At 35.6% G+C, this 20,749-nt stretch overlaps 4 protein-coding genes across 4 annotated transcripts; 1 reads left to right on the top strand and 3 right to left on the bottom strand.

Moving 5' to 3' along the window:
- Positions 1–410: 410 nt before the first annotated feature.
- On the bottom strand, positions 411–3,475 carry LOC132171074 (bidirectional sugar transporter SWEET17). The gene is made up of 6 exons (XM_059582290.2): positions 3,227–3,475; positions 3,104–3,140; positions 2,688–2,898; positions 1,240–1,401; positions 1,035–1,154; positions 411–887 (listed from the first exon to the last, which is right to left on the bottom strand). The coding sequence occupies exons 1-6, from the start codon at positions 3,348–3,350 to the stop codon at positions 540–542; spliced, it is 1,002 nt and encodes a 333-aa protein (XP_059438273.2). The 5' UTR covers positions 3,351–3,475; the 3' UTR covers positions 411–539.
- A 3,809-nt stretch (positions 3,476–7,284) lies between these two features.
- LOC132171075 (bidirectional sugar transporter SWEET16) lies at positions 7,285–9,551 on the bottom strand. The gene is made up of 6 exons (XM_059582291.2): positions 9,437–9,551; positions 9,298–9,334; positions 8,879–9,089; positions 8,221–8,382; positions 8,020–8,139; positions 7,285–7,751 (listed from the first exon to the last, which is right to left on the bottom strand). The coding sequence occupies exons 1-6, from the start codon at positions 9,468–9,470 to the stop codon at positions 7,401–7,403; spliced, it is 915 nt and encodes a 304-aa protein (XP_059438274.2). The 5' UTR covers positions 9,471–9,551; the 3' UTR covers positions 7,285–7,400.
- A 2,423-nt stretch (positions 9,552–11,974) lies between these two features.
- On the bottom strand, positions 11,975–16,609 carry LOC132170951 (pseudouridine synthase and archaeosine transglycosylase (PUA) domain-containing protein). Its single transcript, XM_059582112.2, has 8 exons — positions 16,442–16,609; positions 15,451–15,532; positions 15,292–15,359; positions 15,068–15,165; positions 13,178–13,314; positions 12,970–13,037; positions 12,530–12,593; positions 11,975–12,350 (listed from the first exon to the last, which is right to left on the bottom strand). The coding sequence occupies exons 1-8, from the start codon at positions 16,450–16,452 to the stop codon at positions 12,333–12,335; spliced, it is 546 nt and encodes a 181-aa protein (XP_059438095.1). The 5' UTR covers positions 16,453–16,609; the 3' UTR covers positions 11,975–12,332.
- A 264-nt stretch (positions 16,610–16,873) lies between these two features.
- On the top strand, positions 16,874–19,971 carry LOC132172114 (large ribosomal subunit protein eL18y). Its single transcript, XM_059583565.2, has 5 exons — positions 16,874–16,967; positions 17,062–17,151; positions 18,251–18,379; positions 18,466–18,648; positions 19,560–19,971. Exons 1-5 carry the CDS (start codon positions 16,965–16,967, stop codon positions 19,716–19,718), a joined length of 564 nt encoding a protein of 187 aa, XP_059439548.1. The 5' UTR covers positions 16,874–16,964; the 3' UTR covers positions 19,719–19,971.
- The last annotated feature ends 778 nt before the right edge of the window (positions 19,972–20,749 follow it).

The following is a 20,749-nucleotide window of genomic DNA, read 5'->3' as shown; positions in this document are numbered from 1 at the left end:
AGTTTTGTGGTGTGACAATATTGGAGCAACTTATCTTTCCTCAAATCCAGTCTATCACGCACGTATGAAACACATAGAGATAGACTTTCATTTTGTTCGTGATATGGTCAACAAGAAGACACTTGCCATTAAATTTCTATCTACTAAAGATCAGCTTGCGGATATATTTACCAAGCCTCTATCATCTACTCGGTTTGCATCTCTTCGTTTTAAGCTCAACGTCGTTCCTTTACCGTTGAACTTGAGGGGGCATGTTAAGGATAAAGTTAAGTCTCAAGATAATCTCCAAGTTCAAATTCAAAAGAGTCTCGAAGATAAAGCTTCTCAAGATAAAGATTATAAAAGGAGTTAGAATTTAAATTATATGTTTCAGAATTCAAATGTATTTCATATCTTTTAGAATTCAAATGTATTCTCAAATCTGTAAATTGTTATCTATTGTAACAACTTTAATTATAAATACAAAAGCCTATACCAGTATTAAGGTAAGGCAGTACATTTGAAAAATACTTCTGATTATCAAAGTCTTTACCTAGTAATCAAGGGTGAATCTTTTCTCCATTTTCAAGATCATCTACATGGGCCCAATTAGACTGCACTTCATATGGATTCAAAGAAAATGTCTTCAAGAGTCTTTGGGAGCTGTACTGTCTGTTTACAGGCGGCTTTGGGAGGCTTGTCCCCTTGTTGAGGCTTCGATTTTTGAGGGCCTCTTCGTCATCCTCATGAAATGCTTGCATCTGGATGATTCCTTTGACAAGGTGTGCACATCCCTCTTTTTCCATTTTCTCCGTTGATTTTGTTGAAATTATATTTGACTTGTTCTTGTACACTGCGTACAGTATCAGCTGTGCTGACCCCAACAAAACGCCTACAGCGTTTGGTACCTGAAAATGTTTCGATAAAACATTTATGATAAATGCTAAACATCCTATATTTTTTTTCAAAAGTTAGTTCTCGTGTCACGCTCTCATAAATTGGTGACAATATATATATATATATATATAGCCGCGCGAGATGGATGGGGGACTTACACCAATAAAGAAGTCCTGGACAAGCACGGCATAAGCAGACCAAATTGCAGCATTGAGGAACAGGAAAAATGAGAGGAAAAAGGGCATGAATTCCACGCTCTTCGTCTTTATCACCGATCTCTGCCAAAATCAAACAATTTATATATATGCAAATTCACATGAACAAATAACATAGTTTAATGAAGGAGATTAATGAAATAATTACCATGGCTGATAGAGGTGATGCATACATGCCCACGGTTAAGCCAGCACATAAAACTCCAACGAAGGTGAGCCGCACACTTCCATGGAGGGCCAGAAGAGTTACTGCAATTACTAACCCAACAAAACCCACATTCAATATGCCCACCAACTTCGCCGTCTTTACCTGATCATCAATACCATTCCCAATTTTCTCTTTCAATCAAAAGGAAAATGGATATTCATACAATATATATATGTATATATTCTTCATACTATATTACATAATTTCTTTCTTTCCTTTTTGGCTTGAGCAAATAAATCTTTATTAACTTATCTAATTCTGAAGTACGTATTAGCTAGTGTTTTTGCAATGTTGGTATCCCAAGTATATTTTTCCTTTTAATTATACCAATTTTTGTTAAAATGCCTAAAATGCCCATATTTAAAAATAAATGGAAATTATGGTGACCTACAACCTGGCCGTAGAGCCGTGGGTCACCAGGAATTTTACATTTTTATTTTTTTTTTGAATTTTCACTTAAAAATGGTCATTTTGGACATTTTAACCAATAAAATGGTAAAATTAAAAGGAGAAAGTTCTTGAGATACCATCGTAACAAAAATTAAAAGTTTGAGGTTATGATTGGGGTAATGAAATTTCCCCTCAAAAATAATTTCAAGGTATACATGTAAATCTATTAGGCTTTATACATAGTTACATACATATGCATGTATATGTATGAATATATGCATGTATATGTATGAATGTATATGTATGATATAAAGCCTCAAATGGTACAAAGTCAAATCTTCAATATAATTAACAAAAATGATAGAAGATAAGGATAATTAAAGATAACATCTTATTTGGACGCAATTTCTGAACTAAATTAGGCTAAAAAACCGTAGGATGAGCAGGAATTCTACCATATACATTAACTTATTTGATGTGAAAGCAAAGAGAGCTTTAATTAGTATTAGTCATTTTGATGTTTTAGTGAGGTTGAAGAGTAATGCTATTAGTTTTCTTAGAGTCTTTTTAGAGTCATCCTAAATGTGAAGTGACTTTTAAAATCACCAATAAATAAAAAGTTAATAAATCACATTTAAAATTTAATGATAATTTTAAAAGCCAAATCACATTTATGATGACTCTAAGAGAATTCTAAGAAGACTTATTACTCGAGGTTGAGCCGCCGTAGAGATCAATCGAATTTAAAGGAGTGGCTGAAATTTTTCACGGACTAAACCTTTCTTCTCTGACTAAACCCTTCTTGTCTGACTAAACCCATATAGCAACCCTTCTTGTCTGACTAAACCCATATAGCTTGTTATTGGTTTCCAATGGATAAGTGTTGGTCATGGTTATGTCTGGCCAGACAGAATATTCACAGTTGTTTAAACCTTAAACCATTTTTTAATTAATAAAAAAACAGAGAGCTTTAATTTTTATATATATATATTGAGTACCTTGAGATGCTTTGAAGCATAGATGAGAAAAAGAGTGACATATATGAACTGAAAGATGACACCAGCGCCATTCACCGTCCAGACAAGTAAACCGCCAGGCTTAAGAAGTCCATAAAACGTCCATAAACTTGTGCTGAGTAGTGTTGTTATATATGGAATGCTTTTGTAATTCTCTGTCGATTTCTTCTTCACCACCTGCAAAAACGTTTTTCTGGAAAAAAAAAAATAAAAAAAACAAAAAAACAACCATATTCTTACATATATCAATGAGTTATTTGCTTAATTAACTAGCTAGCTAGTGATTATGTTCATGAACTTTGTGGTTCGGAACAAAAGATCTGACCAAAGAATCCATAAAGAGAACAATAAAGAGATTGAAAAATTAAGAACAATTGTTCTTCTATTGTGTCACTTACATGGGAGAAGCAAAAACCAGTATTGAAATTATGTTGCCTGTAAATAAAGAAACAAATATAATGTGATTTAATTGTTTTCTCGAAGAAAAGATGGTTTGTGGGAGACAAAATTAATAGACAAACCAATAAAGCCAATGATGAAGCTCAAGGCAGCAGCCATGGAAGGAGTAGCTAGGGGAGCTGTTGAAGGAATATTGAAGCAGTGGTGATCGATCGATGGGATTTGGAGGATATAATAAGGTTGCATGTGAAGAGTGAAGAATAATAAAAGAGAAGGACGTGTACACTGTACATATACTATATCTTGAAGCTAGATATTTTATATTTGGCAAATGCTTTTTTCATTCTCCCGCCCATCTCCCCATCATCTCCTCTCTCTTTGATTTTTTTGTTTTTATAGCAAGTGGGGAAATCATTGTAGCAAACCTCTTTATATATATAGATGTACGTGTTACATAATTTGTATCTATTCTGCAACATGTTTGCCACGTTTACACTCTATCATTTTACTTGTACCTTGCTATCTAGATCTCTTTGTTTATAAAGGCATGTGGTCCTCTCTTTCTCTTTCAAAATAAAGATATTATCATGAAACATACAAGAGCTGGGGTGCTGGAGATGCTCTCTCATGGATTTTCTTTACAAGTAGCAGGTTTTTATGAACTCTAGCTCCCATAAAACGACAGGAATTAAGATTGGTACTTAATACTTTCAAGAGATCCTAGATTCCTAGCTATAGGAGTAATGGTCCAACTGCTTTTGACTCTTTTATTTAGATTTGATGGCCACTTTGAAATGTCCACGACAGCTTCACTGTTGTAGACAGATCTTACGTATCTTAGACTTAAACCTACCTATATGGTGGGGGAAGGCTGAGGTTGGGGATGACGACAGAATATCATCACCCTCTTCCCCCCTACCTCTTCTATATCTTCTCCACCACTAGCGGGGGCTGCATATTGTATATTCTATTTGTACCATTCTTTTATAATATTTTCTTTCACATATATATATATATATATATATATATATATATATATAGTTACACATATCTAAAAGCATTGCCAAAATGGTTAGAAATTCTCAAACAACAAGAGTCGTGTCCAAATTGAGAAATATGTTGTACTACCCGACGTAAGATCCTCCTCCTAAGATCTCCCATGGCTTATTATATATGGAAAGCAAGGCATATGCATGGCATCTATAAAAGTTTCCAGCATGTTATATATTTAATATATATATCCAATTTTTATTTTTTTAGTTTGAAGGATATATAGGCAATGAAAATATTGACAAAGATTTTTGCTCAAGTAATGATTTAACATTATGTCAAAGTATCGGTTTAAGTTTGAATATTGTTTTAATCAATTCATTTTTATAGTATACATTTAAAAAATATGTGTTTTTTTTTAAAAATTTTTTTATGAAAAATGGTTACTAGTTAATAACCGGTTTTCAATAACCATGTAACTGTTGATTGTGATTAACCACTAAATGGTCTAACGATTAAACCGGTTGTGATTAAGAGAGAATAACTACGATCACAATCACTTGAATACCCCCGTAAAGAGGACATCAAAATCAGCTAGAGGAAGAAAAGAAATAAGAGTCTGAAACAACCATGTGAAACCCAATGCGGCCGCCGAGAAACCAAAAGCAAAAGAGACCAACCCACGTGAAAGACTTGAAGTGAAAAAAAAAACAATTAACTGGCCCCACATCACTTGATAGCGTCAACTCGTCAAGTCACTCCACAAATTTTCAGTATGATTCGAATTTTTTGAGGTCCCCATTACAAGCTACAAATATCAATCAAGTGAAGAAAATGATATTTGAAATTAATATGTTTTGTTCTCTAATGATACATAAATATATTGCAGTTTGGCTAGCTATCACAAAACACAACAATCTCATCATGCTGTACGCAAACTCAAATCGCCAACTAGGCCTCTAGCTGAATTCCAAATTGCTTATATCACTGCCTCTATGACTGCCATATACTCTATCTTTGTAGTAGAAAAAACAATTGTTGACCATAATGTTACTTTTCAACTAATGACAGACCCTAAGAAAGTAAAAACATAACCCGTTAGATATCTCCTCTAATCCAAATTATCAACATATATAATATGAATCTATAGACACTAGAGGCAATGCTGTTGGCTCTGTCATAAACCTAACCAACATCTATAGTACCTCGTAAATATTAAAGCATCCATTTTACTGTTTGCCATTGAACCTTGCCAGTATTAACCTTGTAGTGACTAACAATACTAACTACATGCGCCAATGGGCATGCACCTTTTAAGTCCAGCAATTATCCTAAACTAGGGTAGGAGATGCACTTGACCTAATAAGTGATTATATGATTCGATCCTAATTTTACAGTACTTGACTTTAGTCCACGAAATAAATAAATAAAAAATAAAAAGAAGAAGAAAAAGATATTGTCCACCAATTTTTCTTTTTAACATGAATCATGACTCTTATATCTTCAAGGATTCATTGAACTTCCTTTGTCTTTTCAAACCATAGTTTAAAGAGAGAGTAAATTCATGAGCACTGTTGTTTTGTACGAATGAAACGTGCCATACACGCCTTGTGAGAAATAAAAAATTAAAAAAATTGAAGACTTGTAAGTAAAAAACAAAAGGAAGAAGAAATACTCTCAAAACCATGAACAAATCTCGCACTAGCTACCATTATTGAGTGAAAGGCTAACGTGTGCACTGTCATCTCCAGCCCTCTGATTGTTCCTATAATTGACTTTATCTCCACTTTCAGGCGTTTCTTCTTGACATGATCCAAAGGCTGATATGAATTATGGAATTCAACATTAATTTCTATCGTTTTAGTCGGATGAATATGGAATTCACAATCATTTTGCATCATTTTGAAGGGATGCCAATGAAGAAATTCATAAATGACAAGATATTTAAAAGGAAATAGAGAGAGATCCAAAGGAATTTATTTGATGATTTATGTTCACACGGTAAAGCCTTTTATGGCCTAGCTAGATTGTGCTATTATTTCTTTATACTTTTACCGATATAAAATACTCATATTTATAGGAGAATTGTGATACGTAAGTATGATAATCAAATCAATCAAATTTGATTACCATCATAACTAATTACACCATATCATATAGTCTAACAGTCAATCATTGATGATATGGACAATAAAGTCTCTAACTCAAGATGAAAGATTCTGAAAATTAGAGTTTGAAAAAAAGGTGAATATGACAGCGATCAGCTATGGAGGTCAGATGATGGCTAAAAACTCAATAGAGTTGGTGGCAGTCAGCGACAGTGACCAGAGATTGGCCTTTAACAACAATAAACTAAAAATTTTGAGCCAAACAATGGGCGGCCAAAAAAGGGCCAACTGTAGGCCAAAATCACCAAGTGAATTGTGTATGGGTTGTTTATTGCGTTGCACCTCGGTCAAGGAAGATATGTAAAACCAAAAATAGGAAAAGAATATTATAGCTAGGAATTGAATTTTAGGGATACGATTCATTCACATAATGAGGAATTGTAAACGAGTATCTACAAGATGAGAAGTGCTACACATTCTAAATTTTCTTCTTAAAAGTTGGTTCTCAAATGATGTGTCATAATGTCATGAGATTTATTATTTTGAAAAATGTGTTACCAACTCATGGAATGGTGACACATCATTTGGAAACTGACTTTTAGAACAAAAATTTGAGATGTTTAACATTTCTCCTAGAGAATTACCCTAGTGAACTCTATCGTTGCGCTCGGAGGTTTTGGCCCTTGAATTGCCAAATTGTTATTTTCATTTACAGTTCTCATTCTCCAAGATCTGGGTTCATTAAAGCAGTCCAATAAAAATTTAGAAAAGAAAAATGCATGTGTATTGGATTGCAGTGGCAATTTCACAGTGAGGTTTGACTTTTACCAATCTGCCTAGCTTGGAGAAGAAGGGTTTCGCTCTTTTACCCAACCCGCAAAGGTGATCGCTAGGACCTCCATTCCTAATTTTTATACAATTTTGTTTTGTTTTGTTTTTAATTTGAGGATGAAATTGTAATTTTATAACGACTATGTTGGAAAAACAACCAAAATTTGTAAAGCGGGATATTTTGTTACAGATGCATATATATGGAGACAAAATTAAGATTATTTTTTTGTAAATGAATTCCAACATAATAATTGGTAAAATGATTGTTTACATTAATACTGCAAACATCAAATACAAGGCTAAACTTGGAAAAACATGATTGAAATTAAGGTGTACGTTCTGTTTCCTGAATCCTGGTAATCAAGACTCAAGAGTGAATCTTTTCTCCATTTTCGACATCATCTTCATCATGGGCATAATTAGCGTGCATTTCATATGGACTCAAAGAAAATGTCTTCAAGATTCTTTGGAAGCTGTACTGTCGGTTTGCAGGCGGCTTTGGGAGGCTTCTTCCCTTGTTAAGACTTCGATTTTTGAGGACCTCTTCGTCATCCTCGTGAAATGCTTGCATCTGGATGATCCCTTTGACAAGGTGTGCAGATCCCTCTTCTTCAATTTTCTCCGTTGGTTTTGTTGAAATTATATTTGACTTGTTCTTGTAGACTGCGTACAGTATCAACTGCGCTGACCCCAACAAAAAGCCTACAGCATTTGGTACCTGAAAATGTTTGGCAAATGTTTAAAATCTAGACTCTAGGATACTTAAAAAGAGCGGGGTAAAAATACATGCGGATAATAACCGCCCGCACCTGTTATTCACACGTGTAGATATAGATGGTAAAAATTAATATTCGTAAATGTGGATGCGAATAGCATGATTAAAATAAGTGGATGCGAATAATAACCGTATCTGTATTTCCTTTATTTACATATAAATATATATATATATATATATATATAGTGCGGAGATGGATGGGGGGACTTACACCAATAAAGAAGTCTTGGACAAGCAACGCATAAGCCGACCAAATGCCAGCATTAAGGAACAGGAAAAATGAGAGGAAAAAGGGCATAAATTCCACGCTCTTCGTCTTTATCACCAACCTCTGCCAAAATCAAACAATTTATAAGCAAATTTACATGAACAAATGGCATAGTTTAATGAAGGAGGTTAATGAAATAATTACCATGGCTGAAAGAGGCGATGCATACATGCCCACGGTTAAGCCAGCACATAAGAGTCCAACGAAGGTGAGCCGCACATTTCCATGGAGTGCCAGAAGAGTTACTGCAATTACTAACCCAAGAAAACCCACATTCAATATGCCCACCAACTTCGCCGTCTTTACCTGATCAATATGTAGGAGGATGGGAGAAGGAGGAAAGGAGGAAATGAAACATTTTCCATTTCTAAACTAAATTAGGCTACAATAATCATGAGTTTAATTATATATTGATATCAATACCACTCTGATAGATAGTAATTAACCAACTAATTAAAGTAAATGAAGCAGTGGTCGGCGGGAATTCTACCATATACGTAAACATATTTGACGTGAAAGCAAAGAGAGAGCTTTAATTAAATATGTCTTAATGTAATCCGAGTCAGTCCTGCTGACTAACCTCTTTCGGTCATTAATTTTCAACCGATAAATTCTACTATAGTCACGCTTTTGATAAACTTAGACTCCGTTTGTTTGGAGTAAATTAATTTATAAAAAGCAATTATTATTGTTATTATTTTTATTTTTATTTTTTTGTATTTTCAAGTATTTGAGAGGACGGAAAATAATAAATGAAAAATATCATGTAAAGAGAGAGAGAGAGCATTAATTATTCTAGTACCTTCTTATCCGTGGGAGCATAAATGAGAAAAAGAGTGACATATATGAATTGAAAGACGACACCGGCGCCGTTCACCGTCCAGACAAGTAAACCGCCGGGCTTCAGAAGTCCATAAAACGTCCATAAACTTGTGCTGAGTAGTGTTGTTATATATGGAACGCTTTTGTAATTCTCAGTGGATTTCTTCTTCACCACCTGCAAAAACGTTTTTCTGAAAAGGGAAAAAAGACAGGGAAAGTGATCATCATCACTAATCAATGCCCATAATCCAATCTTCTCATTAATTAATGAGTTTTTAACTCTCTAGCTAGTTAAAGATTATGTTCATGAACAAAAGATCTGACCAAAGAATCCATAAAGAGAACAATAAAGAGATTTAAAAAGAAGAAATTGTTCTTTTGATGGTGTCATGCACTTACATGGGAGAAGCAAAAACCAGTATTGAAATTATGTTGCCTGAAAATAAAGAAACAAATATAATGTGATATTAATTAATTGAGAGACAAAAATAGAGAAAATTAAAAGAGGGTTTGTGTGAGACAAAATAAATAGACAAACCAATAATGCCGATGATGATGCTCAGGGCAGCCATGGAAGAAGAGGAGCAGTTGAAGGAATATTGAAGCTAGCGGTGGTGATGATGGGAAATTGCATGTGAACAATAAAAGAGGACGTGTAAATGTCGATATAGGTTGCTTTTTGTATCTATCATGCAATCTTTGCCACGTTTACACGAATTTATCTTCATAATTGCATGTGGACCACCTTTTTTTTTTTTTTTTTAATGCATGGAACTTTTGCCTTCATATGTCAGTGGGTTTTCAGATTAATTTTCCTTGTGTCTTTAAGTGCACTTGTCCTAATTCACTAGAGGCATCAGATGAATATATGTGATTAATTTTTTTTTTTTTTAAATTCATTTAAAAAAATAAGAATTCTAGAAAACCTTATCTTATGCCAAAAAAAAAAAAAAAAAAAAAAAAAAAAAAAACCCTTAGGATGAACTTGCACATAAAACGACATGGTAGATTGGTAGGTTGGTACCTATTACTTGATGAGATATATGTATTATCTAGTGAATAAAGTTGAGTGTATTATTGACATTTTTCCCTCAAAAGGAGGGATTTGATGGCCACTTTGAAATGTCCAAAAAAGCTTCACTGTTCTGAAGACAAATCTTCTGAATCTTTAACCTGCCGATATATGTTGGTGGAAGGTCACGAGATTGGTAAAGTTTCGCCATTTTTTCCATTTTTTTTTTTTTTTTCACATTTTTTACGTAAGGATAAATTCACTTTATCTCGTGAAGTTTCAGAAAATTTTTAATTTGAACTCAAATGTTTAAAAATTAGCAATATATCCCTTAATGTTTTAAAAATTTTTAATTCAGACCCTCCATTATTAATTTCTATTTAATTGGACAGAAATTATCCCATGTGTGTTTCGCATGAGATTTTGATGTTCTCTATTCTAATTTTACCCTTATTAAAACCTATGAAATTATATAATTACCCTCAATTTCATAAGTTTTAATAAGAGTAATTACATAATTTCATAGGTTATTTGAAATTACCTTTTCTATTATTTGAACCATTTTGAATATTTTTCTTTCATAGCTGCACCTACTACGAAATTGTGATGATAGATAAACTAATTATTAAATAAATAAAAAAATCTAAAGAAAGCAAATTGATGTGCTATAGATAAAAAAATATTTATATTATTATTCAAATGTCAGAAATCATCACTGTTTATTATAAAATGTATATTAGTATTCACTAACATTTATCAATTTCTTTTTTTAGTTGATGACTTCTTTTTCAAACTAAATACACACTATTAAAAAAAAATAAAAAAAAGATGTAGCTTTCTTTCATTAAAAAAAAAAAAAAAAAAGGTTGAACACGTGCTCCTTTTATAGTTTTTTTTTATATGCATGCATCAGAGAGGCAGCTAAAGAGCACTTCAAAATCAGCTCGGAGAAGACCCGAAACAGCCACATGAATCCGAATCGGTCGAGAAACCAAAAGCAAAAGAAACCAATCCACGTCAAAGACTTGAAGTGAAAAAAACAAAACAAAAGCATATATAACTGGGCCCTACATTGACTTCGTAGCCTCTAAGTTACTCCACGTCGCTGGTGGTGTCTCCTCCAACACCCCTAACGGTAATTACAAGTTAACAAATACTAATCAAGTAGTTTGAGTAATAATTGACTTTGAGAATTGAGACTGGTTTAACAGTATGTTTGTTGGAATTTTTTTTTTTTGGATGATGGGATTCACATTCATTGTGCATATGGGTTTATGGTATATGCCAAAAACATGATATTAGAACCATACTCTTTTGGCTTTGCTTCATTTTTCTAGAGCAAGCCTTTGTCCCCCTCCCTACCTTTCCTCTCCTCTCCTAACTCCTTTGTGCAAATGCCACTGGCGTCCCCACCCGCTCCGCAATGCTGATGACACCACCGCCTTGCCTTGTTTTGTGAAGCCATGTGAATATTGATCAAAGTGAGCTCCATTCAATTCAACCCATAGTTTAGGGGCATAAGCTAAACCTGGAGGGCTCACATTTGCAGAATTACATCAGGAGCCCCAGAGAGGATTTAACCATTTTTAAAGCTCCATCACACAATACACACATTTTCCCATCAATTAATCCCACTGGTCTCAATTCCTTGTTAAGACTTCATTTGCTTAAATGTTAAAACTAAACCAGGTGATGAAACTCACACAGTACTTGTTATCTATACTGAAATTGGCAGCCAAGCAAAGATCTGAATCGAGATCCAGTGCAATACTACTGTGCAATACATTTTATCTGGACCATCAAATGCACGGTCCAAATCGAACAAGAAATTAGTGAAAAGAAAAAAGAGGGGCCTTCTAGGTGGCTGAACCACCCACTTGGGTGAAAGGAAAAAAAATGGCTTTGTAGTCACAATCTGGATGGTTTATTAAAAAACCCACAAAAAAGGTATTGCATAAAGTTGAACAGCCCACAAAACAAATGCAATACTTCTCAATCCAAGATATCCAGCTCTACTTGGTTTCCCAAGTGACATTTAAAGCCCATCATAACGTTACTTTGATATCAAAAAGAAAAAATATGGATATCAAATTGAATCATTCAAACTTATGTGGTTTAAACACAAAAAGTTCAGAATTGAATGAGACAAGCTCCAAGCAATTCAGCTCTAGTATTTCCCATGACCACCAGAAGAAAATTCACCAATGTTACATGGAATATGCACCAAAACTCATTAACCGATCGATCTATATGATAAAAATGATTTCTTCACTGTGTACAGCAACAAAAAAGAAGGAACAACACGGGAAATGGTATACATATAATACCTTTATCCGGATACTAACATCCAGAAAACAGAACACTTCATTTTGCATAGATCTTTATCCTGTATGGACAGCACCACAGTGGATTGAGCACATCCTCAATCAAGACGCTCCATCTGCAAAGCAAGACAAAGATCAAGGTTGTTTCCTTGTTGGAAATAAACATACCATATAAAGCCAATATAATAGGAACAGTCAAAATGGTTCTTCACGGGAGAATGCCTATTTGCGCAGTAACATTAAAGAGCAGAGAAGGAACAAAGAGGTCAGGATTTAAGCTTTAACCATGACATACCTTCCAAAGACCATCGTTAAGATAATGCATGTTGTCCACTCCAATACCCTTGTTGATTGCTTTTCTGTAACCCAGGGCAAATGGTTCAGCTTATTAAATATGCAGCAAAGGAATTACCTCTATACTTAATAGTGAAATCGTAGATGTGATAAATGAATACGCACATATGTGTGTGTATGATTTCAATATAATTATAGGAAACATGGAGCATATAAAGTATATTACTAATTAGCAAATGGTGAGGTGCTAGTTTTTGATTAATATGATGTAAACCAAAACTTTAGGCCTGTGCTTCTCACTATTGTCACAGACATGAATTGCTCGACCACCCTTCTGGGAAGAGGAGGGGAGGGGAAAAGAAAAACTAGGTGTTATCTACTCGCCACTTCTGGTTCAGCACTCTAATTACTAGAAAATTCAATACATAAAAACTAACTTACATGTCTTTTGCTGACATTTTTGTAAATCCAATTGCAAGGGCATGCTCCTTTCCTTCTGCCATAATGGCCTGAGAGTATTCAGTTCTACAGATCAGAAAGATACAAAACTAACCTTCAACACTTTAATATGACACAATTACTATGCATCAAAGAATTATTGCAAGTTTGACATGATATGACGGTAGCCACAGACAAAATGTATTTATACCACTGGAGTTTCTGCCTCCACATCTTCATCCAAAGCACCGCCAGGAGATGTAAGACCAGGACACATTATGTTGGCACCAGCAAGGACAAATTTTATTGCACCTCGGTCAACTTGTAACTTCTTCATTATATTTGGATCTGTAAAACCAAAAATAGAAAATAATGTTATAGGCCTTGAATTTTAGGGATAAGATTCACTTACACGATGAGAACATCAAGCGATAATTACATTAGCACTAGACAAACTTTAAAACTACGTTTCACTGAGAACCTAGAATCTTAATTGAAGTCCCACATATACTTCTGTCCAACTGGATTTAAAAAAGAAATGGTAAGTGACAGCACTCTAATTGGTTATGTACATGGGCATGTGGAGGAGATTGAGGAAAGAGAGCACGCACAAGAGTTACACTAGAGGTGGTGGTTCTCCTATGTGATGTTCATGTCATAGAACTAATCTCCTATTCTGTATAATGCAACTCAGGACACCTCAGTGAAAACTGGAACAGTAATGGTTTCTGCCAACCAAAAAAAGAAAGAAAAAAGAATTGAAATGGTTTTGCAATGTCAACACCTTTTTTCTCATTTTTTCTTTTATAGTATTATATCCTTTTTTTCTTGCTGAGCTGTCGTCCTTGGTAAAGTGCCAACCCACCAACTTTATTGGGCTACTCCCTGGATCTAACAGCATCTTACGTATATTTCCCTAATGAGGAGGCAGAGACTGCTTCTAGACCATGAGACTTGTGTGTACTGCTTAGATGATTAGATGAGTCAAAAAAATGGAAGAAAGTTTTCATAGAAGAGTAAGAGAAAATCCAATATTGAGAAGAAGAAAAAAAAGGACTATAAAGATTTACAACATTTTCCAAACTTAAGCTTCCATCTGCTGGAAATCAGCCAATAAGTCAGTGGATACAAATCTCAAAGAGATAGCAATCTGATGATAAAGGACACCGTATACTCGTGATAAGTTGGCCTGTAAATCAGCAAAAATGAAATGTTCCTCCATTTTTATGAGTAAATCAATCTTATTAGAAGGCGCAACCCAAGTACACATAAAGCATACAAGAGAGAAACAAATCCAATTAGGGAGAAGAAAGAGAACATAGATCAAAAAATTCAAAAAAATTTGAAAAACAAGAATTATTGGTAGCAACCGTGCACTCATAAAAGGTTTTGAACAACATATGTTCCTCCATAAAAAGTCGCTCTTGGGCCCCAACCAGAATGGGACTCAACCCCACGTTTAAAATTCATATCCCACTTTAAAGCAAGATGCCTAGAAAGGGAAAAGCACCTAAATTAGTTGGTCATTACCCAAAACCCCTGATCATTTCATTCACTCCATGGTTCTTTTTCACTGCTTCTGAGGTGTATGGTAGAAACATCCTACTGATTCCTTTTTCTTCTTTTCCCCTTTTTGGTCAGTAAGTCACACATGCATCTAGCTGGTCATCAATGACCTCGCTCTCCATTCTATTCTTAGAGAAAAAGAGGTGCTATTTAAGTTAAAGCATATTGGTAAAATCTATGGACATTTTTTTTTTTTTATTAGTAAGTCACGCACCAGGTGGGACTTGAACTCACGATCCCACCCTCCATCTGTCTAATACAATTTTTAAATACATCATAAAATAAAATATAAGTCCCACCTCCATAATTCAATCTGACTTCATTTCAATACATACAGATCAGTTAAGACAACCCAGAAAAAAGCATCACATTGCAACAGAAAAAGCATAGCAATTAATAAGACTGGCTATTACTTATCAAAAAAAAAAGAAAAAGCATAGCAATCACTTTTAAAGTGACAAATTTTTAGTGTAAAGTAGATGTGAAAATGTAGATAAGATACAACTGTCCCAAAAAAAAAAAAAAAACACTTTACATTGATGAAGGAGTCGTAGGGTAGGCATGTATGGTCCATCACGCACATTGAAGAAGAGTGGCACATTGTTCACCAGAACCAGGTTTAAATGGTTTTGACTATTAAAACAAGATAGGGGAAAAAGAAAAAAGGAAGTTGTCAGAAAAATGGCTCAGATATACCAGATACCACAGTTATCATGAAAGAAAGAATGTGAGGGAAGCAGAAGCAACAGAATTACAAACCATTTAGCAACAATGAGAGGAGACTTCTTCGGAAGCAAATCGTCCAACACTGGTTCAAGACCTGGATACTGCAATAGAGGTGAGATTGAGTTACATATAGATTGAAATAAATTTTGAAACTTTTAAGAATATAGTGACAAATTCATTGGTAAACATCACCTCCTCTGCAATACTTTGTCGAATTTTGCGTTGCACGGATGCCTTGACTTGATTTTGTGCAGAGACCTCTTCAGAGGAAAACCTGGAAGAAAACAAAACATGCATGGTTCATAAGACCACAGAGTTGTAGTGCCAATGTTTGTAGTGTCAGATTAAAGAATAGACCACCCCAAAATCAAAACAATAAAAACTAATATTACACAAGTTTTTGGTCAAACCAACAAAAAGCCTAGAATCCATTAGATGAATTAAATATATCACCACAATGGCATAAAAAAAAAACCCATTACTGAGATTTCCAACCACCGAATTACATATGCAGACACATCAAGAAACACTGGAAGAGCCTACAATAAGGTGATCATAAAAAACCCATTCTTGAGATTTCCAACCACCGATATTACATACGCAGACACATCAACAAACCATGGAAGATCCTGCAACAAAGTGATCCCCCACTGTCTGGAAATCCATCACTTCCCCAAACATCATCCTATATATTGCCCCATGCCTCATGTGGTGTATTTAGTTACTTAAGCATGGCCCATCAAAGCTTCAAAATGCTTTTCTACAAACGGAAACAATTTGCATTCCAAATCCCAACATAAACAACCTCCGTATAATACCCCATCCACTGTAAAAACGAATGCCCACAAGACCCACTTCCCCAATTCACCAAAATGGCCTAGCACATAGTGCACAAAAATGTAAGGACCAACATAGTGGTAAGAGTCGTATGCGTACTTCCATAAAGCAACACAAAACTCATAGCATTAAAGGCATCAATGAAGTGCAAGCCACAAACCATAATCATCAATACACCCAAAAAAAAAAATCTTGGATTCAAATATAGCAAACCCAACAGGCAAAACGATGGGTATCGTTTTCTAATTCAAATCAGACAAAACCCAGAATAATTTGATCCAATAATGAAAAAAGAAAACACAAATAACTACATAAACACAGACAGAGAGAGCTTAAAAGAGCTTACTTTTTGAACATTTTTCTGTCGGAGAAACGACGAGTTAAAGATCTAGAAGAACTTCAGGAAATGGGTTGGCCTATCTAACTGGGGTTTTAGGTTTAGCATCGATCTAAAACCTCGGGTTTCAGCTCTTGGAATTGGAAAAGAAGGTCGGGAACAGTTCGCTCGGGTGGCGCACTTTAGTCTGCGTAGTTGGTAAGCCGAGCATTCTAATTGGGCTGGGCCAATTGTGTTGGGTTTGACCCGTTTGGGTTTGTCGGGTTAGACACAAATTCCTTTTGGGTCAGTGTTGGGCTTTGAGAAATGGGTACTTGTAGTCCATGATTCGAAGACTAATTATTTTCTTATGACAGACACGTGTACGTCCCAAGATCTGAAGGTTCACGAAGATCTATACACCTCCCTAGTTTGATAATGCACAATAAAAAGCCCCTCAAAACCATAACCCTAGCTTTCACTCTTACAAGCTCCTCACGTTCGTCGCGGCGTACCCAGCACAACCAGAGACGCAACAGCCTAGCAAGCTCCAATGGTTCTCTCTCTCTCTCTCTCTCTCTCTGATTCTTATTCTTATGCTCTCTCAGCTGACTCGTGTATATGTGCGTGTGTGTTTCATTTCCATAAAGGGTATCGATCTGGTCGCAGGAGGTAAGGTCAAGAAGAGCAAGCGTACTGCTCCCAAATCCGACGATATCTACCTTAAACTCCTCGTGAAGGTGTCTCCAAACCCTCCTTATATACGATTATTTTTATTTATATATGTGAACCATATTTATACGTGTGATGTACCATGATGTGGTTTTGGTGTCTTGGGAAAATCTTAAAGCAGACCCACGTTCGTTTCTGTTTAGAGTGCAGTCTCAATCGTAGAAAAGTTGTCAATTTAAGTACATTCTCACTTAAATATCGGTCAAATCGAACATGAATGTGTAATTTTTAACTCAAATGACACGGTGGGGATGTGGTTTATGCCTCATACTTTCAAGATTTATGACTAAAGTCGTTTACTTTAAAATATGGTCTTTGAATGGAATGCTGGATTTGTGATTGAATCTATATTGAACTAGTTAATTTTGCTCTTTCTTCCACTTGCGGAATCTGCAAATGTCCTTGCAATAGAAACTTTAATCCTAGTTTTGGTTGTAGGATACAGAATTCATTAGAGAGGGGGACACTTTTTCACCATTTGCAGATACTTGTATCCTTGTTTTGAACCTATGACGCACATGACATTTTAGTGGGGAGCAGTCTTTTTTCGATTTGTAGTGCTCCAATGGGGATGCCTGAACAAGTGACCTCCAAACCCATGTATTGCACCTCTGAATGTCAATGACCGGTCTTGGCCACCACTTGTTATTTTTGTTTGACTTTTATAGTTGCAGAACAAAAGTTATCTACACAACAGACTTGATTATAACTATAAAAAATATGAAATAAGGAATCCATGTAGTGATTTATTGTATCTTCATAATGTATTAGCTGCTCCGCTGACTTTCTAAGCCCTATCACATATTCAAGATTTTTGCTCCTTAAATTTGTGTCCTTTGTTTGAACTATTCTAAGGAGGCTCACTGTATTATTCATTTTTTTGTATGATATATTCGGAGGGAAAAACACTATGTTTTGTGATTTACTGATTTATTTAAAATGTTTCTTTAGAATTTTGCTCGATTTTGGATTATGTGAACTTGTATGGATTCTCTTTATTTGGAGAGAAGAAAAAAACATGTTTGTTGTAAATGGATTAATATGGGTTCTTGTTATAGTGGATTTGTGTATGTTTCTGTGTAGTCTGACTTGATGCTACTTAATTAGCTTTACCGGTTCCTTGTTCGGAGAACTGGCAGCAAGTTCAATGCAGTGATTCTGAAGCGCTTGTTCATGAGCAAAGTCAACAAGCCACCACTTTCTCTATCTAGGTTGATCCGTTTCGCAAAAGGAAAGGTTTGTATTTTGTTTGTCCAATTTATTCTTGTAAAATATAGTTTATTGGGCATTAAATCTCATTACACCTTTGGTTGGTTTTATAGGAGGATAAGATTGCTGTGGTTGTTGGGACTGTGACTGATGATACTCGGGTTTATGAAGTTCCTGCTTTGAAGGTTACGGCACTGAGGTTTACTGAGACTGCTAGGGCGAGGATTGAGAAGGCAGGTGGTGAGTGCTTGACGTTTGACCAGCTGGCTCTCAGGGCTCCATTGGGACAGAACACGGTATAGACTTTTGATGCCATTAGCAGTGTTCTTTTTTATTGGTCTTTTATGGATTTTTTTTTCTATGTTCTAGTGATTAGCTTCAATTGCTAAGTACGATGTCTAAGCCCCCTAGACTTGTATTCAGCTTGGATTTTTTTTATCTAATTCTAGTTTGAGGGCTTATATTCTACTGAGAAATTGATGCATCCTGTGAATCTTATTTTAAACTAAAAATCTTTGCAAATTTCCAAACAAATGTTCTAAAAACTTTAGATTTAACATCCTAGAAGTTTGCCGATACAGTGCAAAAGTACCAAGCATCTCTCTTTGCCTTGTGGATGCTACGGATTGTTCATGCCTTGCATGGTGGAGGATGAGATTGTGGGTTCAAGTCCCACCGGTTATGGGTTCTTACTTTACATTTTTGGTTTTTTTGGGGGGGGGGGGGGTTTTTTGGGGGGGGGGGGGGTTTTTGGGGGGGGGGGGGGGGGTGTATTGTGGGAAGGTCGTAGAATATGAAAGTTAGAGAAGAAAAGACAATAAGTGATGGAATAGTGATACGTGTAATATTATATTTCTCAATCATTTAATTGATTAGTTTTACTATTCACATCATTTTTCAGTTTATTCCACTTATAAAAAAAGGGTTTATTCTGAATTGATGGTGCTTTAGTCATTCCCTTCACTATCACAGTTTCATCTCCCTTCTATTGTTTTCAAAGGCTATAGAATATTAACAAATAATATGGATTTTAGTTGCATATTAATTGATAAAGAAATATAAGTTATTCCCTAGCTGTTTATTTGAGAGGCATCATTTTCATCGCGGTTGCAAAAAATTGCTTCTTACACAAATACAAATGAATTTTTTTCTTAATAGTCAGCAAAATTGTTAAGAGCTATTGTATTAAACATAATCGTGGATGCAGGTTCTTCTCAGAGGTCCAAAGAATTCTCGTGAAGCAGTGAAACACTTTGGACCTGCTCCTGGTGTGCCACACAGCCACACCAAGCCCTACGTGCGATCAAAGGGAAGGAAGTTTGAGAAGGCCAGAGGAAGGAGGAACAGCAGGGGATTTAGGAATTGAGTTCATTTTATTACTTGTTGAGCAAGTGTCATTTCTGACTATGTCAATCCAAATTTTTGCTGGACTATTAGGTGGTTTCTGGCAGTTTTACGTCAATCTTATTTAAATATGCACTGCTTGTTACTTGAAGACTCGTTTCTTATTTGACACTGGTTCGTCTAAAGTGTATTTGGGGCAGCTTGATTTCGAAGTTTTGTCACAAACGTTTCAGAAATGATATGGTTTCTTATAAAATCCCTGTTTTCGAAGCGGATGTATCACTTGTCTGCTGCATATTTGTTCCATTTCTGCAGCCGATGTTTCTGATTAATTCCATTTAATACCAGATGATGTAAAGCATATTTTGGTTCGCATGGGAGAATCCCGAAGCTTTACAAGCTAATGCTTGTAAACCCTTCATTTTCAAGCCCCACAAAAACTTATGGCATGCATTTCTTGTTGAACCTCTTAATAAGGAACTCCTAACCAAGAAATTCGACTTTTCTCTTGGTGAAGCAACTAACCATCCATTGATAGCAGGGCCATGGGGAATCCAGGTGTTATTGGTAGACAACACGTGCTTCTCACTCATAACGAATGAACTAGAGGTGTCTGACAGAAACCCTACCAAATTCTCAGAACCTTCACTCTGCCTGTAAATATGTCAGGTTTGGCTTTCCAACACAAAGGACTCCTTGGGGAAGAACACGAACATAAGTGCTACAAATGAGATTGGATTTAAAAGTCTTTTGCCCGATCTCTCTCTATTTTGTAGAGAGAGAAGCTCTGGATATTTTCCATACCGTCTCCTTCAGTGAGACTTTGCCCACCGCCTAGTGCGGGTTCTCCTGGGAGGAGGGAAAGGCTTTTCCTTTCCCTTCCTCCCACCCCCCTGTGTATCCTCTCTGTTTTCCCCTTTTCCCTGTTTCCTCTTCTCCTGGTTTTTCTCTTGGTTTTCTTTTTTCTCTTTTTCTTCTCCCCTGCTCCTAAGCCAGCTCCGCTCAGCGCCACCTTCACCGCCCCATCTCGTTGCTCCGCCTCCGCCGTCCCTT

This window comes from Corylus avellana, chromosome 1 (genome assembly GCF_965113065.1).
Source record: "Corylus avellana chromosome 1, dhCorAvel1.hap1.2, whole genome shotgun sequence".
Lineage (NCBI taxonomy): Eukaryota > Viridiplantae > Streptophyta > Magnoliopsida > Fagales > Betulaceae > Corylus > Corylus avellana.
Note: the sequence above shows the minus strand (reverse complement) of the source record. Positions and strands in the feature narration are given on the sequence as shown.